We start from the raw sequence: 17,202 nt of genomic DNA on the forward strand, positions 1-17,202 counted from the left end.
GGCTCTAGCGGAACCACTTACTCCCGAGTAGACCTGCGTGCGTGCATGTGTGCGTGTGTGCGTGCACCTGGAGGTGGCTCGGGCGCCGGCTTCCCTCTGCCTCCTCCGCGCTACTCAAGCAGCTTCGCTTTCGGGAGAGACCTTTTACTTCCGAATAAGCCGCTCCCCGCTCCCCTCCCGTCTTCCCCGGCAGAAGGAGCCCAGCCCGAGCTCGCTCCGGCCCGTCAAGGCAGGAGGCGGGGATCGGGGCGGCGCCGGGGGCGGCGTTTCGGGGCGGGCCGGTTGCGCCCTAGAGGTGCCGGCGGCGGGCCTGGCCGTCGTACACCCGTCACGTCGGGTCCCGCGCGCCACAGCGCTGTCCGAGCGAGTCAAGACCATGCCCCGGCCCGCGGGAGGCTCCGTCGGGCCGTCGGAACGGAGCCCGCTGCTGAATTACCGGCTATGCAGCAGCGTCTCGGTGGAAGCGGAGCCGTCCGCGGCCAGGGCCGCCGGGGCGCGCAAGCTGCCCACCTTCCTGGGCGTCGTCGTGCCCACGCTGCTCTCCATGTTCAGCGTGGTGCTTTTCCTGCGCCTCGGTGAGTGGGGCTTTCCCTGCGTGGCTGTAGGAATCTGGCTTGTATTATGACTTTTATTATTTAGTTCGGAAATCGAGTTCAGCGCGCCTGGCGGAGACCGTACCGCGTCTTAAGAAGCCGCCTGACCCGAAAAGCTCAGTTTGGAGGCGGCGGGGAAGCGCTAGCACTTTGCCTATGCTCAGGAAACCTGGCTCTCAGAGCTGGAGAACCAGGGGAGGGAGCAGCCCTTTGGTTTTAGCCTCATCGTTGCCGCTGTAGGCGTTAGGTGATCTCCAGTCGCTCACTGGAAACTTGCCTTGGAGTGGCAAGGGAACAGTGCCGGCCTGACTGGGCAGGAGGGATCCTCCAGGGCCGATGGGAATCCAGTAATATACTAGGCCACAGGATTCCCTGCTGCTAGTGAGAAGATGCATTTGAGATGAAGGCTCTCTGTTTTAAAGCTCAGTCTGTTCAGAGGTTGCCATCTCTTCCCCTGAACTTGTTGTCCTTCCTGTTTAACCCAGGTTCTCCCTGAGGCAATAAGCCTTTGTCCAGGTGAGGGCTTCTATAGATGTTCCTCATAGTATGTTATCCAAAATACGCCCTCTGTTCATAAAAAGCTAGCATCTCAGGGAGCAATGTCGGCTAGAAGCCTTCTCCCTGTGATCCTAGGTTTCTATGGGCAGGGGTTATCATTTATGCTTTTGGTCATGTTACTTCCCTGCCAACAACTCTGCTGTCTGGAGTGGAACAGATCAGAGCCGACTCCTGCAGTGAGAATTAAATCCTAGTGACTGTCTGCTGACTTCCTCTTGGCTTCGGGGCACCCTCCCCAACAGCACATTATAATTAACCAAGTCTTCTAAGTCCTCATAAGGTCCTAACTCCTACACTAACCCGTAGCTTATCTAGCACATCAGTGCCCTACTTTGGGACCTTTTAACTAGCCTGGCAACTTCCCCCACCAACCCCACCAAATGCCAGCTTCCTTAACACCCTAAGTAAGTGGTTCTCAAACTTTTTTCTCTGGGCCACACTTTCTCGATAAAGACTTGCTTGTGCCACCCCGAATTTTTCATTGATAAGAAATACATTAGATGAATAATAATAATAATTTATTATTTATACCCCACCCATCTGACTGGGTTTCCCCAGCTACTCTGCGTGGCTCCCAACAGAATTAAAGTGAAAAAACTTCCCTAAACAGGACTGTCTTCAGATGTCTTCTAAAAGTCAGATAGTTGTTTATTTCCTTGACATCTGATGGGAGGGCATTTCACAGGGCAGGCACCACCACCGAGAAGGCCCTCTGCCTGGTTCCCTGTAACCTCACTTCTCACAGTGAGGGAACCGCCAGAAGGCCCTCGGAGCTGGAACTCAGTGAATGATGGGGGTGGAGACGCTCCTTCAGGTATATACTGGGCTGAAGCAACAACTTGTGGCAGTGTAAACATAGAACACAACTATTTATAATATGATCACAGGTAAAGTAAGGGACGCAAGTGGCACTGTGGTCTATACCACAGAGCCTCTTGGGCTTGCCGATCGGAAAGTCGGCGGTTCGCGACGGGGTGAGCTCCTGTTGGTCTGTCCCAGCTTCTGCCAACCTAGCAGTTTGAAAGCATACCAGTGCAAGTAGATAAATAGGTACCACTGTGGCGGGGAAGGTAAACTGCATTTCCATGAGCTCTGGCTCTTGTCACGATGTTTCTTTGCGCCAGATATGGTTTAGTTATGCTGGCCCCATGACCCGGAAAGCTGTCTGTGGACAAACGCCGGCTCCTTTGGCCTGAAAGTGAGATGAGCGCTGCACTCCACAGTCGCCTTTGACTGGACTTAACTGTCCAGGGGTCCTTTACCTTATTATCACAGGACATCCAGAAGGTATAAAACAATGCAGCTACGTAAGAGCAGAAATAATTTCCAAAATATAATTATAAACTCTTATGTACCTTAAGGATGTATGCAAGCTCGGTGAGAGGCATGAGCTTGCTTTTGCTGGGAACTCTCACCATCTCATCAACACAAAGAAGCCTTTCTCTTTTCTGGTCTTCCTCCGAATCACTTGATGTTCTTGCTCTCCTTTTGGAAAGATATCTACCCATATTTGGCGAATAAAAAAGATATTGTCATACTATACTATACTACACCACACTGAAATGTTTAAATGTTTATTTGATGGCCCTTGAATCTTCCATCACACTGAGAACCACTGTCTTACAAGACCCAGAGCCACTCTTTAAACCCTGCATTGCTTTGCGGGGACCTCGAGTTCAGCTGCACCCTCTAGCCTTACTCCCCAGAACTCCCCCCCCCCTATCTGGCGCCTGGAATACAGTGTCACTCTAGGGCAGGCTTCCTCAAACTCGGCCCCCCAGATGTTTTTGGCCTACAACTCCCATGATCCCTAGCTAGCAGGACCAGTGGTCAGGGATGATGGGAATTGTAGTCTCAAACATCTGGAGGGCCGAAGTTTGAGGAAGCCTGCTATAGGGTTCCTGATCACCACATTAAGCCCTCATACTATTTGCACTAGTGGCCTATGCCCCACAAAGACCCCTCTTCTGTTAATTTTGTTGTTGTTTAGTCGTTTAGTCGTGTCCGACTCTTCGTGACCCCATGGACCAGAGCACGCCAGGCACTCCTGTCTTCCACTGCCTCCCGCAGTTTGGTCAAACTCATGTTCGTTGCTTCAAGAACACTGTCCAGCCATCTCGTCCTCTGTCGTCCCCTTCTCCTAGTGCCCTCAATCTTTCCCAACATCAGGGTCTTTTCCAGGGAGTCTTCTCTTCTCATGAGGTGGCCAAAGTATTGGAGCCTCAGCTTCAGGATCTGTCCTTCCAGTGAGCACTCAGGGCTGGCTTCCTTCAGAATGGATGGGTTTGATCTTCTTGCAGTCCATGGGACTCTCAAGTGTCTCCTCCAGCACCATAATTCAAAAGCATCAATTCTTCAGCGATCAGCCTTCTTTATGGCCCAGCTCTCACTTCCATACATCACTATTGGGAAAACCATAGCTTTAACTATACAGACCTTTGTCAACAAGGTGATGTCTCTGCTTTTTAAGATGCTGTCTAGTAATACTCTCACACTTTTAGCAGTTAATTTCTACCTCCCTTTTATAAAACCCTGACAAACAACCGCAGCCCCTCTGCTTTTGGTCTCTCCTTTGGTCACCATACAATCCAAGGCTGCTGCCTCTTATGAACTTGCCCCACTCATGTTATTGCAGTAATGGCTACCTAACCCCTTTGCAAATGCCCACCTCTGTTCTGGGCTATAAATACTACTCCTTGGCCTACCCGCCTGCGGTGAATTTGAAGCGCCTGCAGGGAACCAGGCTGGGATTGATGGAGATGTTGTAGTCCGAAACATCTGGAGGGGGCACCAGGTTGGGGAGGGATGGGCTTTGGGCCTTTACCCAGCAGCTTGAATTGGACTTGGGGAGAGAATAGGCAGCTGGTGTCCGGGGGTGAGCCAGGGAGGACTGAGGCAGCCTGGCCTGTCATTGGCATCCGTCTGTCTTGAGAGACAATAGAGTGTGCCTCCGGGGGCAAAGTCAAACTGCTGTGTTAGCAGCACTGAAGTTACCTCTCCGTGGTGCAAACCTGAGCAATGTGTCTGGAGATCCTGGGCTGGCCAGACGACAAGACCCCCTTCCCTCTGCCTCCCTGATGGGGTCCAAAGGAAAGCAAAGCAAGACGTTTGGCACCAGCTTGGCTGCAGGAGTTGCCGGAGGGAGGCGTCCAAAGAGCCATCCGACCATCTTAGGGACTGCACTCCAGATTTGTGTACGGTTTTTACTCCAGAGTTTTCCAAACTTTTTATGTTGGTGTGACACACTTTTTAGACATGCGTCATTTCATGACACAGTAATTCAGTTTCACTAGCAAACGGGAGGTTAAACTCACTCTTTTCCAGCCCCGGGAGGAACTCGGGGAGCGTTCACACGACACAGCCACACACACTGCAGCTGACACAGTAACATGTCACGACATGCGGTTTGGAAAGCTGCCTTTTCTTCTTCCAAAGATAGCCCACAAGGCAGCAGAGCTTTAGGATCAGAGTTTTCCTTCTCCTAGATGGGCCACCTTCCCAGGTGGACAAGCCCCATCTGCCCCTCACTTCCCTCTACAGCATGTGCAGAAACCACCTTCTTGACCGCTGGGCTCATCCGTTCAATCCGCCAGAGCCTGTCTTTACTTGCAGGAGAAGTCCCTGACTCGCTGAAGTTTTGAGACCCATCAGCTCCCCTCACTTGGTTTAGCCAGCCAGTCGAAGCCATTTCCTGGGGTGTGGCTGCTGTCGCATGCTGACACCTTCTAGGAGCCACAGGTGAGAGCTGAGTGCAGGGTGGGGACCGAAGGTGGACAAACTCCCCCAGAAGGAGGATGACGTGTCCCCCACCAGAGGTACCACTCCTCCCCTAACATCCCATATGTCAGCCCAATTGGTTATTGTATTGCATTTACCGGTATATCCCACCTCCTTCTCATAGGAGCTCAACACAGGTCTATGGTGCTCCCTCTCCTTATTTAATCCCCACAACTGTCCTCTGAAGTAGGTTAGGCTGAGAGGAAGTTCACCTGGTGGGCTTCAGGACTGAGTGGGGATTTGAACCCTGGTCTCCCTGCAGGCCCGGCTCGTCGTAGACCCCCGGTGGCGCAGTGCACCATGGCGCGGGGCTGGTAAGCTGGGCGCCGGCCTGGGAAGGAGGGCGCCGCACGGCTACCAATTGCGCCCTGCGAGGGCGGGGCAGGCGGCGGAGCGATCTCCGCCCCTCAGCACCAGGGCGCGCGATCTGCTCAAGACGGCCCTGTCTCCCTGGGCCTACTCTAACCACTACACCACACTAGCTGTCTTCATATGGGCTGGCAGTGGCTTTTATTGGTTGCAGGCAAGGGATGTTCCTAGCCCTACCTGGAGATGCTGAGGATTGAACTTGGATGTTTTTAAGCAGAGGTTGGATTATTTAGCTATTTTTCCAGCATTGCAGGGGGTTGGACTAGATGTCCATCGGGATCCCTTCCAACTCGACAATTCTACAATTCTTTGATCCTCTCTTGCTGCGACCAGCTTCTTCAGTCTGCTTGAGCGCAAGCAAGCGTGCCTGCTTCCCCCCCCCCCACCCCAACACACACCTGATGTTCGATCGCAAAGTGCTTTCTCTCAGAAATGGTTGTGGCAGCTGGGAAAATGAAGGAAGCGAGCCTGTAAGTGCTGGCCGTAATAAGCCTTCGCTCTTCTTGGGCTTTGGGCCAGCCGGGGTCACTCCAGTCGTTATATCCCCTTGCGTCTTGATTAATATCTTTCTGCAGCTGTAATGGAGCACTCAGGCTGCAACTTGCTGTTAATTAAGTGTGCAGGGTGGCTGTGCGAGAGGTGATGTTGTTTCTAAGTTCTGGGCTGGAACCGCAACTGGATTAAGGCACCGTCTCATAGGCACAAAAAATCCGTTCAGTCCAGCATCTTGTGTCTCCCAGTGGCCAGCCAGATGTTTTGGGGAAGACCAGAGCAACAGCCCTTCCTTGCTGAGTTTCCCCATGCAGCAGCTGTTGAGAGATACATTGCCTCTGTATGTGGAGGTTCCATTTAGCCAGCACGGCTAATTCCCGTTGGTGGATCTGGCCTCCATGGATCTCAAGCAGGTCCAGTGTTGGAGGTCAGTATGGCTAGCCTCCTGTTGACGGCCCCAGAACAGACCCTCCTCCCGCCAAGGCCTGCATCTGTCATTACCGGTGCATTCCTTGCATTGCATGGGGTTGGACTGGATGGCCCTTGGGGTCCCTTCCAACTCTACAATTCTATGATTCTATAAGTGCGGTAGCACCCCAAAAGTAATCCAGCTTCAAGAACCCAACTCTGGAAATCAAGCAGCAGGTGTGGTGCAGTTGTAGAGAGAGTGTCTGGCATAGAACCTGGAGAATGTGGAAGATTTCTCCCTCCAAACCCGAGCACTGAATTGCAGAAATGACTTCCAGAGTGTAGTCGTGTTAATCTGTTGGCGGTTGAAGCAAAAGTCTTGCGGCTTCTTCAAGAGACTTTCTGGTTCGATTTGGCTGAGGCTTTCCTGGCCTTGGGGAGTCCTCTAAATTGGGAGGCACAAAGTTGCCGAAATGGTGGCAGTGAGGACGTGTGTGTGTGTTTCAAAACACGTTTTTGATTACCGGTATATGTCGAGTTCTTTGCATGCTCAGAGGAACGGAAGCATTGCAGCAGGGCTAGGTCAAAACTGCTGTTGTCGGCTCTGTTAAAATGCGTGTTTGTTTTCAAGAGTTCAGAACGTTTGCACCAAAGCAGGAAGTTTGCACATCTGTGTCTAAATCTAGATGCAGTGACTGTCACCAACAGTTAGCACTTAAATCGGTTCGATGTTGTTTGCTTGTTTCAAAAGATTTCAGATTTATTTCTGTTAAGTGAGATAGCGTTGCAGGCCTCCCTCTCTCTTTTGAGGGGCAGGCAGTATTTCGGAGTCTCTTGCCGTGTGCCTATCTGGAATGGCTACAGATGGAGTATCTGCTTTACTCAGGTCACATTTATTTTTTTTATGACAAATGGCTGCCCATGAGAAAGCAATCAGGCAGGCCTGCAAGAAATGGAAGCATCTCTTACTTAGGGGGAGAAAGGAAGACGTTGGATCACGTTTTTCCCTCCTTCACTAAGTGATCACCCGTGTTCAGTCTTCAGCCTTTCTCTCCCCGGTGTGAGAAGCTACCTTATACTGAGTCAAGCTTGGTCCACCTACCTCAATATTGTCCACTCTGACTGGCAGCATCTCTCTGGGGTTTCAGGCAGGAGTCTCTCCCAGCCCTACCTGAGATACTGTGGATTGGGACCTTCTACATGCAGAGCAGATGCTCCAGCTATCCTCTGAAGAAGTGCTAGTGTAGGATTCAAAACAAGGCACATGGTTTTGAATACATTTGAAATATACGTCTATTCGTAAGCTGCTCTGTTGTTTGAAATGCAGGTTCTTTGTCCTGGAATCAGACTGCCATCATTTGGCTTGACTCGCTTGCCTTAGTAATCTGAACAGTAAAGGTAAAGGTAAAGGGGCCCCTGACCATCAGGTCCAGTCATGTCTGACTCTGGGGTTGCGGCGCTCATCTCGCTCTATAGGCCAGCATGACAAAGCTGCTTCTGGCGAACCAGAGCAGCGCACGGAAATGCCGTTTACCTTCCCGCCGGAGCGGTCCCTATTTATCTACTTGCACTTTTGATGTGCTTTCAAACTGCTAGGTAGGCAGGAGCTGGGACCGAGCAACGGGAGCTCACCCCGTTGCAGGGATTCGAACCGCCAACCTTCTGATCAGCAAGCCCTAGACTCTGTGGTTTAACCCACAGCGCCACCTGGGTCCCAATCTGAACAGTCTTCTTTGCAAATACCCACTTATGCGTAGTCAGTAGGGTAAAAGGTAAAGGGACCCCTGACCATTAGGTCCAGTCGTGACCGACTCTGGGGTTGCGCGCTCATCTCGCATTATTGGCCGAGGGAGCCGGCGTATAGCTTCCAGGTCATGTGGCCAGCATGACAAAGCCGCTTCTGGCAAACCAGAGCAGCACATGGAAACGCCGTTTACCTTCCCGCTGTAGCGGTTCCTATTTATCTACTTGCATTTTGACGTGCTTTCGAACTGCTAGGTTGGCAGGAGCTGGGACCAAGCAACGGGAGCTCACCCCATCACAGGGATTAGAACCGCCGACCTTCTGATCAGCAAGCCCTAGGCTCAGTGGTTTAACCACAGCGCCACCTATGAGACTCTTAATCTCAGGGTCATGGGTTCAAGCCCCGCGTTGGGCAAAAGATTCCTGAATTGCAGGGGGTTGGACTAGATGACCCTTGGGGTACCTTCCAACTCAACTGTTCTTTGCTTCTAAGATTTTGACTCGTGACCAACCTGTCTGATTTGCGTGGGGCAGACGGGGGATTTGAAGTTGGTGGGGCAAGGACTTTGGACTCAAAGCCTTTCAGTTCCCACAGATTCGGCTTGGTAGTTTTGTTCTTCGTTGCATTTGGTTTAGAAGCACTCTGGGAGTGAGATCCGGCTTCCTCATTTCCATCGCTCATTGAAACTCTTCAATTCTGCTTTTTCAGCACGCGATTTCTGCAGTCTCCAATATGCTCTACAGTTCTATTTGGGATTGGGCACAGAATCTGGAGCAATGGCTTTCCTAAGCAAATCAAGTTTTCTAGTCCATATGAAAAAGCTGTGGCAACCAATTATGATTCCAGTGCCTTCCACAGTTCGCCCCCGCGCCCGCCCCCCACCCTTTTGAAGTACTGTAGAAAGGTTCTCTCTTGCCAGCTTTTTGTAAGATCACAGTTCTCCAGCAAAGTTTTAAACCTTACAGCAACATTATGTTAATTATTATTCTAATTAAGCTTATTGTTTATTTTTTGTTGTTTTTTTGAAAAACAACAACTGCTGGTTGAGGGAGTCCTGTGCAGGATCCAGAAAGCAAAACAAACAGAATGCAGAGCAAAGAGCCTGAAGATAACAATTTGTGTGTGTGTGTGTGTGTGTGTTAATTGTGGTGAAGGTAGAATGGATTCTATACCAGGAAAAGCTCAATTTCCTGCACCACTTCCTATATCCCTTATACAAGTCTGCAAAAAGTTGTTCCCTTGCAGGCATTTTCAAATATTTTGATCTGAACCCCATGGGGGGAAACAGGACACAGGGTGCTTTGAGAACTGTCCTGATCTTCCTTATGACTCAGGATCTGCTCATTATCCTGGGATCCTCTCTGTTTGAGCAGAGGGCAGAGTCCGAGCCGCGAATTTCCTCTCCTCGGTCGGCAGGGTGTGTGTGTGTGTGTGTGTGTGTGTGTGTGTGTGTGTGTGTGTGGCACACCCTCTACAGATCAGGGCAGCTGGGGACAGTTTAAAGCTGTGTCTACAGCCCACGAGCTCCTCCGCAAGACTCAAATCCATTTTCTCTGCTCATCATCCTTTCTGGATCACTTTTAGCTTCCCCCAGAAACAGCCGGGGGTCAATCAGGGTCATCCCTCTTGCAAAATCTGCCTGCAGAAACCTTTCCCTCCTTTGAGTCTTGCAAGTAGCATTATCTCCAGTCTCCGTTGCGGGACAGAATAATACAGCTTGGGGGCGAGGGAAGCCTTATCTTGGAAGTGAATAAAAGATATGGGAAACAATGGGAGGTATTGATATCAGCTAGGGAGGGATACTCAGGTGGCGCTGTGGGTTAAACCACAGAGTCCAGGGCTTGCTGATCAGAAGGTCAGCGGTTCGAATCCCTGCAACGGGGTGAGCTCCTGTTGTTCGGTCCCAGCTCCTGCCCACCTAGCAGTTCGAAAGCACATCAAAGTGCAAGTAGATAAATAGGGACCACTCCGGCGGGAAGGTAAACAGCGTTTCCGTTCTGGTTCTCCAGAAGCAGCTTTGTCATGCTGGCCACATGACCCGGAAGCTGTCTGCGGACAAACGCCGGCTCCCTCGGCCGATAGAGCGAGTTGAGCGCCGCAACCCCAGAGTCGGACACGACTGGACCTGATGGTCAGGGGCCCCTTTACCTTTTAGGGAGGGATAGCTGAGCTCTGGCATTTGTTATGTTCAAAACTGGAGCAGGGAAATCCAAAGGGCCGCATTCCCACTTGTGGGGGCCGCATGCTGGTCAGGGGCGTGGCTAGAGGCAAAAGTGGGTGGAGCCACAGGAGTGAATCTTTGTACAGCATAGGCTACATTCTGGCCATGGAGAAGTCAAGAGTTTTCTGCCTGTCTCTACATTGGCCACCCAGGCACACACTAGAAATCATCACAGTTCAAGCACACAGTTGTACGGTAGGAATCTGCCTTATGCAGCTCCTTGGCCTATGTAGCTCAGAATTGTCTGCCCTGCCCTGTGGGATGTGGCACTTCAGAGTACATTACGGAAAAATCTTCTTGCCTATCTTGTTCCCTAGATTTCTACTTGCTGCCGTTTTCTTTCCCCTTCTTTTTTTGGAACACGGGAGCCTTTCCAAAAAAAACCCACCTCCCACCTGTGGGTTGAGGCTGACGTGGTCGAATCCTTTTGACTACCTCACTTGATTCCAGTCACATTGTTTGCATCAGGAGGCACAGAAGAAAGAGATTTGTTCCACTGATAAACTAATTACCGTCTGGAGACTTAAGGTGGACTGGTGGCTTTCATTTTGTGCTAGTGATTTTGTAGGACGTGACAGAGACTTATACGTGGCCCAGGATGGGGAAACGGTCCCAGGCATTTCGGTGCTTGCAGTGGAAATTCCAGTTGGTCCCCCCACCCTCCCCACTAATAACTGGGAAGTTCCCTTGCACAAGCTCCGTTGAAATGAGTGGGTCTTGCTCAGCAGAACTTCCCTGTCAGGTGAGACACAGCCATGGATGGTTCTAAGCCATAGTCCACTTTGCTGATGTTACAGGAGACCCAAATCTCTTCCCTCCCTTCTGGCAGCTTCGTCATGTTGCCTTATGACAGGGCTGCCTCTGTTCTCAAATAACTCTGTGGTCTTATGAAAGTCCTCTTTCTTCTTTTTTAAAGAACTAACAAACCAAAGAGAAATTGAAAGCGTGGAAATCCCAGGGTGGAGACACTTTGGACTTTCCTCACACAGCTCTGGAAGAAGTGGCTCGATTTCTTCACCCGGCACTGACTGCGTTCCTTTCGCTTTGCTGCTGAGGTTTTCTGGAAATCTTGGGCTGTCAGGGCAGGGTGGCTGAGTAATCCCCCCCCCCAACACACACACACCACACAACCTGTGGTTGCAAGGGGAAAGTCACCACTTCCTGGGCTGCGTGTTTACCCAATGCCAGCTGAGCTGGCAACATGTGGAGGTTCACAACTTGCTTCCCCTCTACAGGATTTCTGCACAGAATTGCTCCGGAAACCTCTCAAAGGTGATGTATGGTGCCAGAACAGGTTGGCTCTCCTGGTCAGCCCCGTGACCCTATCTTCTTCCATTGTTTAAAAACTCAGATATATATGCCAATCACTGTAAACCTAGGTTACGGTTGCCACAGCAGAATGTCTAGGAGCCATCTTTTTTACAAGGATATTTATTATTACAGCCGTACCTTGGTTCTCGAACTTAATCCATTCCGGGAGGCTGTTCGACTCCCGAAACCGTTTGAAAACCAAGGTGCGGCTTCCGATTGGCTGCAGGAGCTTCCTGCACTCAATCGGAAGCCGCGTCGGACGTTCAGCTTCTAAAAACCATTCAAAAACTAGAACACTTACTTCCTGGTTTTCAGTGTTCGGGAGCCAAAACGTCCAAGTACCAAGGTGTTCAAGAACCAAGGTACAACTGTGGATATAGCCTATCTTGATTTCAGCAAGGCCTTTGAAAAGGTGCCCCATGATATTCTTGTAAAGAAGCTGGTAAAATACGGGCTAGACAATGCTACCATTCAGTGGATTTGTAGCTGGCTGACTGACAGAACCCAAAGGGTGCTCATCAATGGCTCCTTCTCATCCTGGAGAGTAGTGACTAGTGGGGTGCCACAGGGTTCTGTCTTGGGCCCAGTCTTATTCAACATCTTTATCAATGACTTGGGTGATGGGCTTGAGGGCATCCTGAGCAAGTTTGCAGATGACACCAAATTGGGAGGGGTGGCTGATACCCCAGAGGACAGAATCACACTTCAGAATGACCTTAACAAATTAGACAACAGAGCCAAAGCAAACAAGATGAATTTTAACAGGGAGAAATGTAAAGTACTACACTTGGGCAAAAAAAATGAAAGGCACAAATACAGGATGGGAGACACCTGGCTTGAGAGCAGTACATGTGAAAAGGATCTAGGAGTCCTGGTAGACCACAAACTTGACATGAGTCAACAGTGTGATGCAGCAGCTAAAAAAGCCAATGCAATTCTGGGCTGCATCAATAAGAGTATAGCACAGATCAAGGGAAGTAATAGTACCACTGTATTCTGCTCTGGTCAGACCTCACCTGGAGTACTGTGTCCAGTTCTGGGCACCACAGTTCAAGAAGGATACTGACAAGCTGGAACATGTCCAGAAGAGGGCAACCAAAATGGTCAAAGGCCTGGAAACGATGCCTTATGAGGAACGGCTTAGGGAGCTGGGTATGTTTAGCCTGGAGAAGAGAAGGTTAAGGGGTGATATGATAGCCATGTTCCAATATATTAAAGGATAATAAAAAAATTCCTTCAGTAGCACCTTAAAGACCAACTAAGTTTATATTTTGGTATGAGCTTTCGTGTGCATGCACACTTCTTCAGATACCTTTCGTGCATGCACACGAAAGCTCATACCAAAATATAAACTTAGTTGGTCTTTAAGGTGCTACTGAAGGAATTTTTTTATTTTGCTTCGACTCAGACCAACACGGTTACCTACCTGTAACTATATTAAAGGATGTCATATAGAGGAGGGAGAGGGGTTGTTTTCTGCTGCTCCAGAGAAGCGGACACTGAGCAATGGTTTCAAACTACAAGAAAGAAGTTTCCACCTAAACATTAAGAAGAACTTCCTGACAGTAAGAGCTGTTCGGCAGTGGAATTTGCTGCCAATAAGTGTGGTGGAGTCTCCTTCTTTGGAGGTCTTTAAGCAGAGGCTTGACAGCCATATGTCAGGAATGCTTTGATGGTGTTTCCTGCTTGGCAGGGGGTTGGACTGGATGGCCCTTGTGGTCTCTTCCAACTCTATGATTCTATTATACTTTGTTGTTGTTGTTTAGTCGTTTAGTCGTGTCCGACTCTTCGTGACCCCATGGACCATAGCACGCCAGGCACTCCTGTCTTGCACTGCCTCCCGCAGTTTGGTCAAACTCATGTTGGTAGCTTCGAGAACACTGTCCAACCATCTCGTCCTCTGTCGTCCCCTTCTCCTTGTGCCCTCAATCTTTCCCAACATCAGGGTCTTTTCCAGGGAGTCTTCTCTTCTCATGATGTGGCCAAAGTATTGGAGCCTCAGCTTCACGATCTGTCCTTCCAGGGAGCACTCAGGGCTGATTTCCTTAAGAATGGATAGGTTTGATCTTCTTGCAGTCCATGGGACTCTCAAGAGTCTCCTCCAGCACCATAATTCAAAAGCATCAATTATTTGGCGATCGGCCTTCTTTATGGTCCAGCTCTCACTTCCATACATCACTACTGGGAAAACCATAGCTTTAACTATACGGACCTTTGTAGGCAAGGTGATGTCTCTGCTTTTTAAGATGCTGTCTAGGTTTGTCATTGCTTTTCTCCCAAGAAGCAGGCGTCTTTTAATTTCGTGACTGCTGTCACCATCTGCAGTGATCAAGGAGCCCAAGAAAGTAAAATCTCTCACTGCCTCCATTTCTTCCCCTTCTATTTGCCAGGAGGTGATGGGACCAGTGGCCATGATCTTGGTTTTTTTGATGTTGAGCTTCAGACCATATTTTGTGCTCTCCTCTTTCACCCTCATTAAAAGGTTCTTTAATTCCTCCTCACTTTCTGCCATCAAGGTTGTGTCATCTGCATATCTGAGGTTGCTGATATTTCTTCCGGCAATCTTAATTCCGGTTTGGGATCCATCTAGTCCAGCCTTTCGCATGATGAATTCTGCATATAAGTTAAATAAGCAGGGAGACAATATACAGCCTTGTCATACTCCTTTCCCAATTTTGAACCAATCAGTTATTCCATGTCCAGTTCTAACTGTAGCTTCTTGTCCCACATAGAGATTTCTCAGGAGACAGATGAGGTGATCAGGCACTCCCATTTCTTTAAGAACTTGCCATAGTTTGCTGTGGTCGACACAGTCAAAGGCTTTTGCATAGTCAATGAAGCAGAAGTAGACGTTTTTCTGGAACTCTCTAGCTTTCTCCATAATCCAGCGCATGTTTGCTATTTGGTCTCTGGTTCCTCTGCCCTTTCGAAATCCAGCTTGCACTTCTGGGAGTTCTCGGTCCACATACTGCCTAAGCCTGCCTTGTAGAATTTTAAGCATAACCTTCCTAGCGTGTGAAATGAGCGCAATTGTGCGGTAGTTGGAGCATTCTTTGGCACTGCCCTTCTTAACTATGGCAATTTGATAAACAATTTGTTGCTGGATAGCAGATGAGAATTCATGAGTGATTCCTATGGGGAAACCACCGCCGATAACACGGTTTAATTCAGGAGGAAAACACATTTCCATTCGTTTGCTTTTTCCTTTGTTTCTTTTTATGATGGGGTTTCCAAAATTGGCAAATTAAGTTGCATACTTGTAAAACCTGTGTTTAAAACCAAAACCAGCCAACTCCCTCGATTCTGCTTATTAAACATAACTTGTGGTTTCACTTCGAGTCTCTTGACCAATTCTCTCCCCCCCCCCATTTTTTTTTACAGGGTTTCCACAAGGTTTCCTCACAGTGGTTCTTCTTTTGCGGTAGCAGGCACATTCCGCAAGGCTGAAAAGCAGCAATACCAGTATTTTGTAAATCTGGAAAACTGGATTGTCGCAGTGCCCAGATTGCGATGGTGTCATTGTCCTGGGTCCTCTTACAGATCTCTTACAGCACACCCCCCCCCCCCGCCGCCATTTGCTGCCAGATATATATGTACTCAATTTAAAAATCAATCAGCTTGTTTTCAGATCAATACCTTGTTTTTGCTTTACAGCTCTGAGGCCTTAAGGGAACTCGGTGGAGTTTATAAATCTAAATAAGTCAGGCCTCGGCGCTTTAGAGCTTAAACGTTTCCGTGGAGATGGCCGGGAGGCTCTGATACAGCGTGAACGGACAGCAGTTTGACGCTGCTAGGGCTTCGCTAGCTGGGATCCGCAAAGATCTGGGCTGGGTTCTGGAGCCAAGGGACAGTTCTGGCCTGGTTCTGCCAGCGGCATGGGTGTGGGTGGGCCAGGAGGGTTGTGCCAGGATCAGTGCACCCCCAAGTGGGCAGCATCCAGCTTGCTTTGGAGACCTTGGGCCAGTCGCATACTCTCAGACAAGCCTACCTTAAAGGGTTGTTGTTGTTGGGTTGATAGGGTACGTTTACCTGTCTTTGGTTATTGGGGCCAGGCAGGAGAATAGTGGTGCAAACCAGGGTTAGAAACTCAGATAGATAAGCTAATTGCCAAATTGCACCTTAAACCTGGGTTATGTTCACCACAATTGAATGTCTCTAGGTCAGGCATAGGGAAACTCAGCCCTCCAGATGTTTTGGGACGTCAACTCCCATCACCCCTAGCTATAACAGGACCAGTGGTCAGGGATGATGGGAATTGTAGTTTCAAAACATTTGGAGGGCCAAGTTTGCCTGTGCCTGGTCTTGTCATTTTTATTTTTATTTTGCATTATTTATGTATTTGTTTCATTTCTATACTGTTTTATATTTTAAAGAAAACATCTCAAAGCAGTTTACAACCTATTAAAACTTCAAACAAAGCAATCGAGAATAAAACAAATTCAGGCTTCAAGGACAATATATCAGATTCTTCTTAAAGTGACACTTGGCTTTCCCCATCTTTATTTATTTACCTACCTACCTACCTACCTACCTACCTACCTACCTACCTACCTACCTACTTCATTTATAGAGCTGCCCTATAGCAGAAAGAAGCCAGTGCAGTTTAGTGGTGAGAGTGTTGGACCAGGACCTGGGAGACGAGGGTTCAAATCCCCACTCAGTCAGGAATCTCACGGTGTGACCTTGGAGTCAGTCGCAGCCTCTTAACCTACTTCGCAGGGTTGTTGTAGGGGATTAACTGAGGAGGGGGGGAAACCATGTACTCCTTGGAGAAGAAGGTGGGAGATTAATGCAATAAATAAGGTCTTTGGCTCACCCGCTTAAGAAAGCCGGAAGGGCCAGCCGGATGGAGATGTCACTTGCCAACCTGGCTTCCAGAGTTCTCCACGTGGTCACAATTGGACCCATGCCAGTCGCAAAATGCGCCTGGTGCCTGGCTCATTTCTAACACTGGTGCAAGGGGATAGGTTAGTTGCCACTGTTGCAGGGAGAATTGGATGGAGGTCTTGAGTCTTCCTTTGTTCCCGGTTGCCGAGCTTTTGCCCTCTGGCACATTGCCAGTCACGGCACCTTCCCATTTGGCTCGCTGCCTCTGGCTTCTGGCAGGGAACGGTGCCTCCTGGGCTTGCTTGGACAGATCCCTTGATTCACAGAGCTGTAAGGCACTGCAAGGTGATAAAATTCTCCAGGGCTTGGTTTTCGACATATCCTTCTGTGTCTCATCCGTACACAACACAGACAGGCCCGCATGGAATTCAGCAGCCAGATTGCTGACTGAGGCAAGGCAATCTGAGCACCTAAGGCCAATTCTGGTGCAACTGTGTTGGCTGTGTATTCTCCCCCCCCCCTCCTCCTTCCTGCCCTTCACCCTACGATCCCAGGTGTATTATTTTTTTTTTAAAAAAGGTTTTATTAAAGGATTTTCATGGTTAACAAGGCCACATACATCGTCTCTGTTTTTTGCACCCACTTTATTTTCACAGTTGCAAGTCGTTTTACATTGATTTTACTACTGTCTTCCTCTTTGGCGATCCCTCGTAGCCGAGTAAGATTGTCTTCCATAACAATGAGTCCGTAAGTGACTGTGGAGGCCAATTCTGGACCCACACGTCCTTCCACAGTGGGGACATTGGTTCCCAGGCGGGAGTTGACCACGGTGTGGATTTGCCAAGCGTGCCTTCCTCTTAGCACGTTTCTCCCTTGCGTTCTGAGTTCGAGTGTCTTCAAAG

At 49.4% G+C, this 17,202-nt stretch overlaps 1 protein-coding gene across 2 annotated transcripts in view; it reads left to right on the forward strand.

Annotated features, from left to right (window-relative positions):
- Positions 1-260: 260 nt before the first annotated feature.
- The window catches only part of LOC118093583 (solute carrier family 12 member 9), a 94,072-nt gene continuing 77,130 nt past the window's right edge, over positions 261-17,202 (forward strand). Inside the window, exon 1 of one of the 2 annotated variants that reach the window (XM_035132993.3) lies at positions 261-575. In XM_035132993.3, coding sequence (XP_034988884.1) covers positions 377-575 — 199 coding nt within the window. In that variant the 5' untranslated portion in view covers positions 261-376. Of the gene's footprint in view, positions 576-10,568; positions 11,435-17,202 lie in introns of those variants that run through there. The other variant, XM_088669302.1, reaches the window with a different exon arrangement.

The sequence above is a fragment of the Zootoca vivipara genome, chromosome 5 (assembly GCF_965207765.1).
Source record: "Zootoca vivipara chromosome 5, rZooViv2.hap1.1, whole genome shotgun sequence".
In the NCBI taxonomy this organism is placed as follows: Eukaryota; Metazoa; Chordata; class Lepidosauria; order Squamata; family Lacertidae; genus Zootoca; species Zootoca vivipara.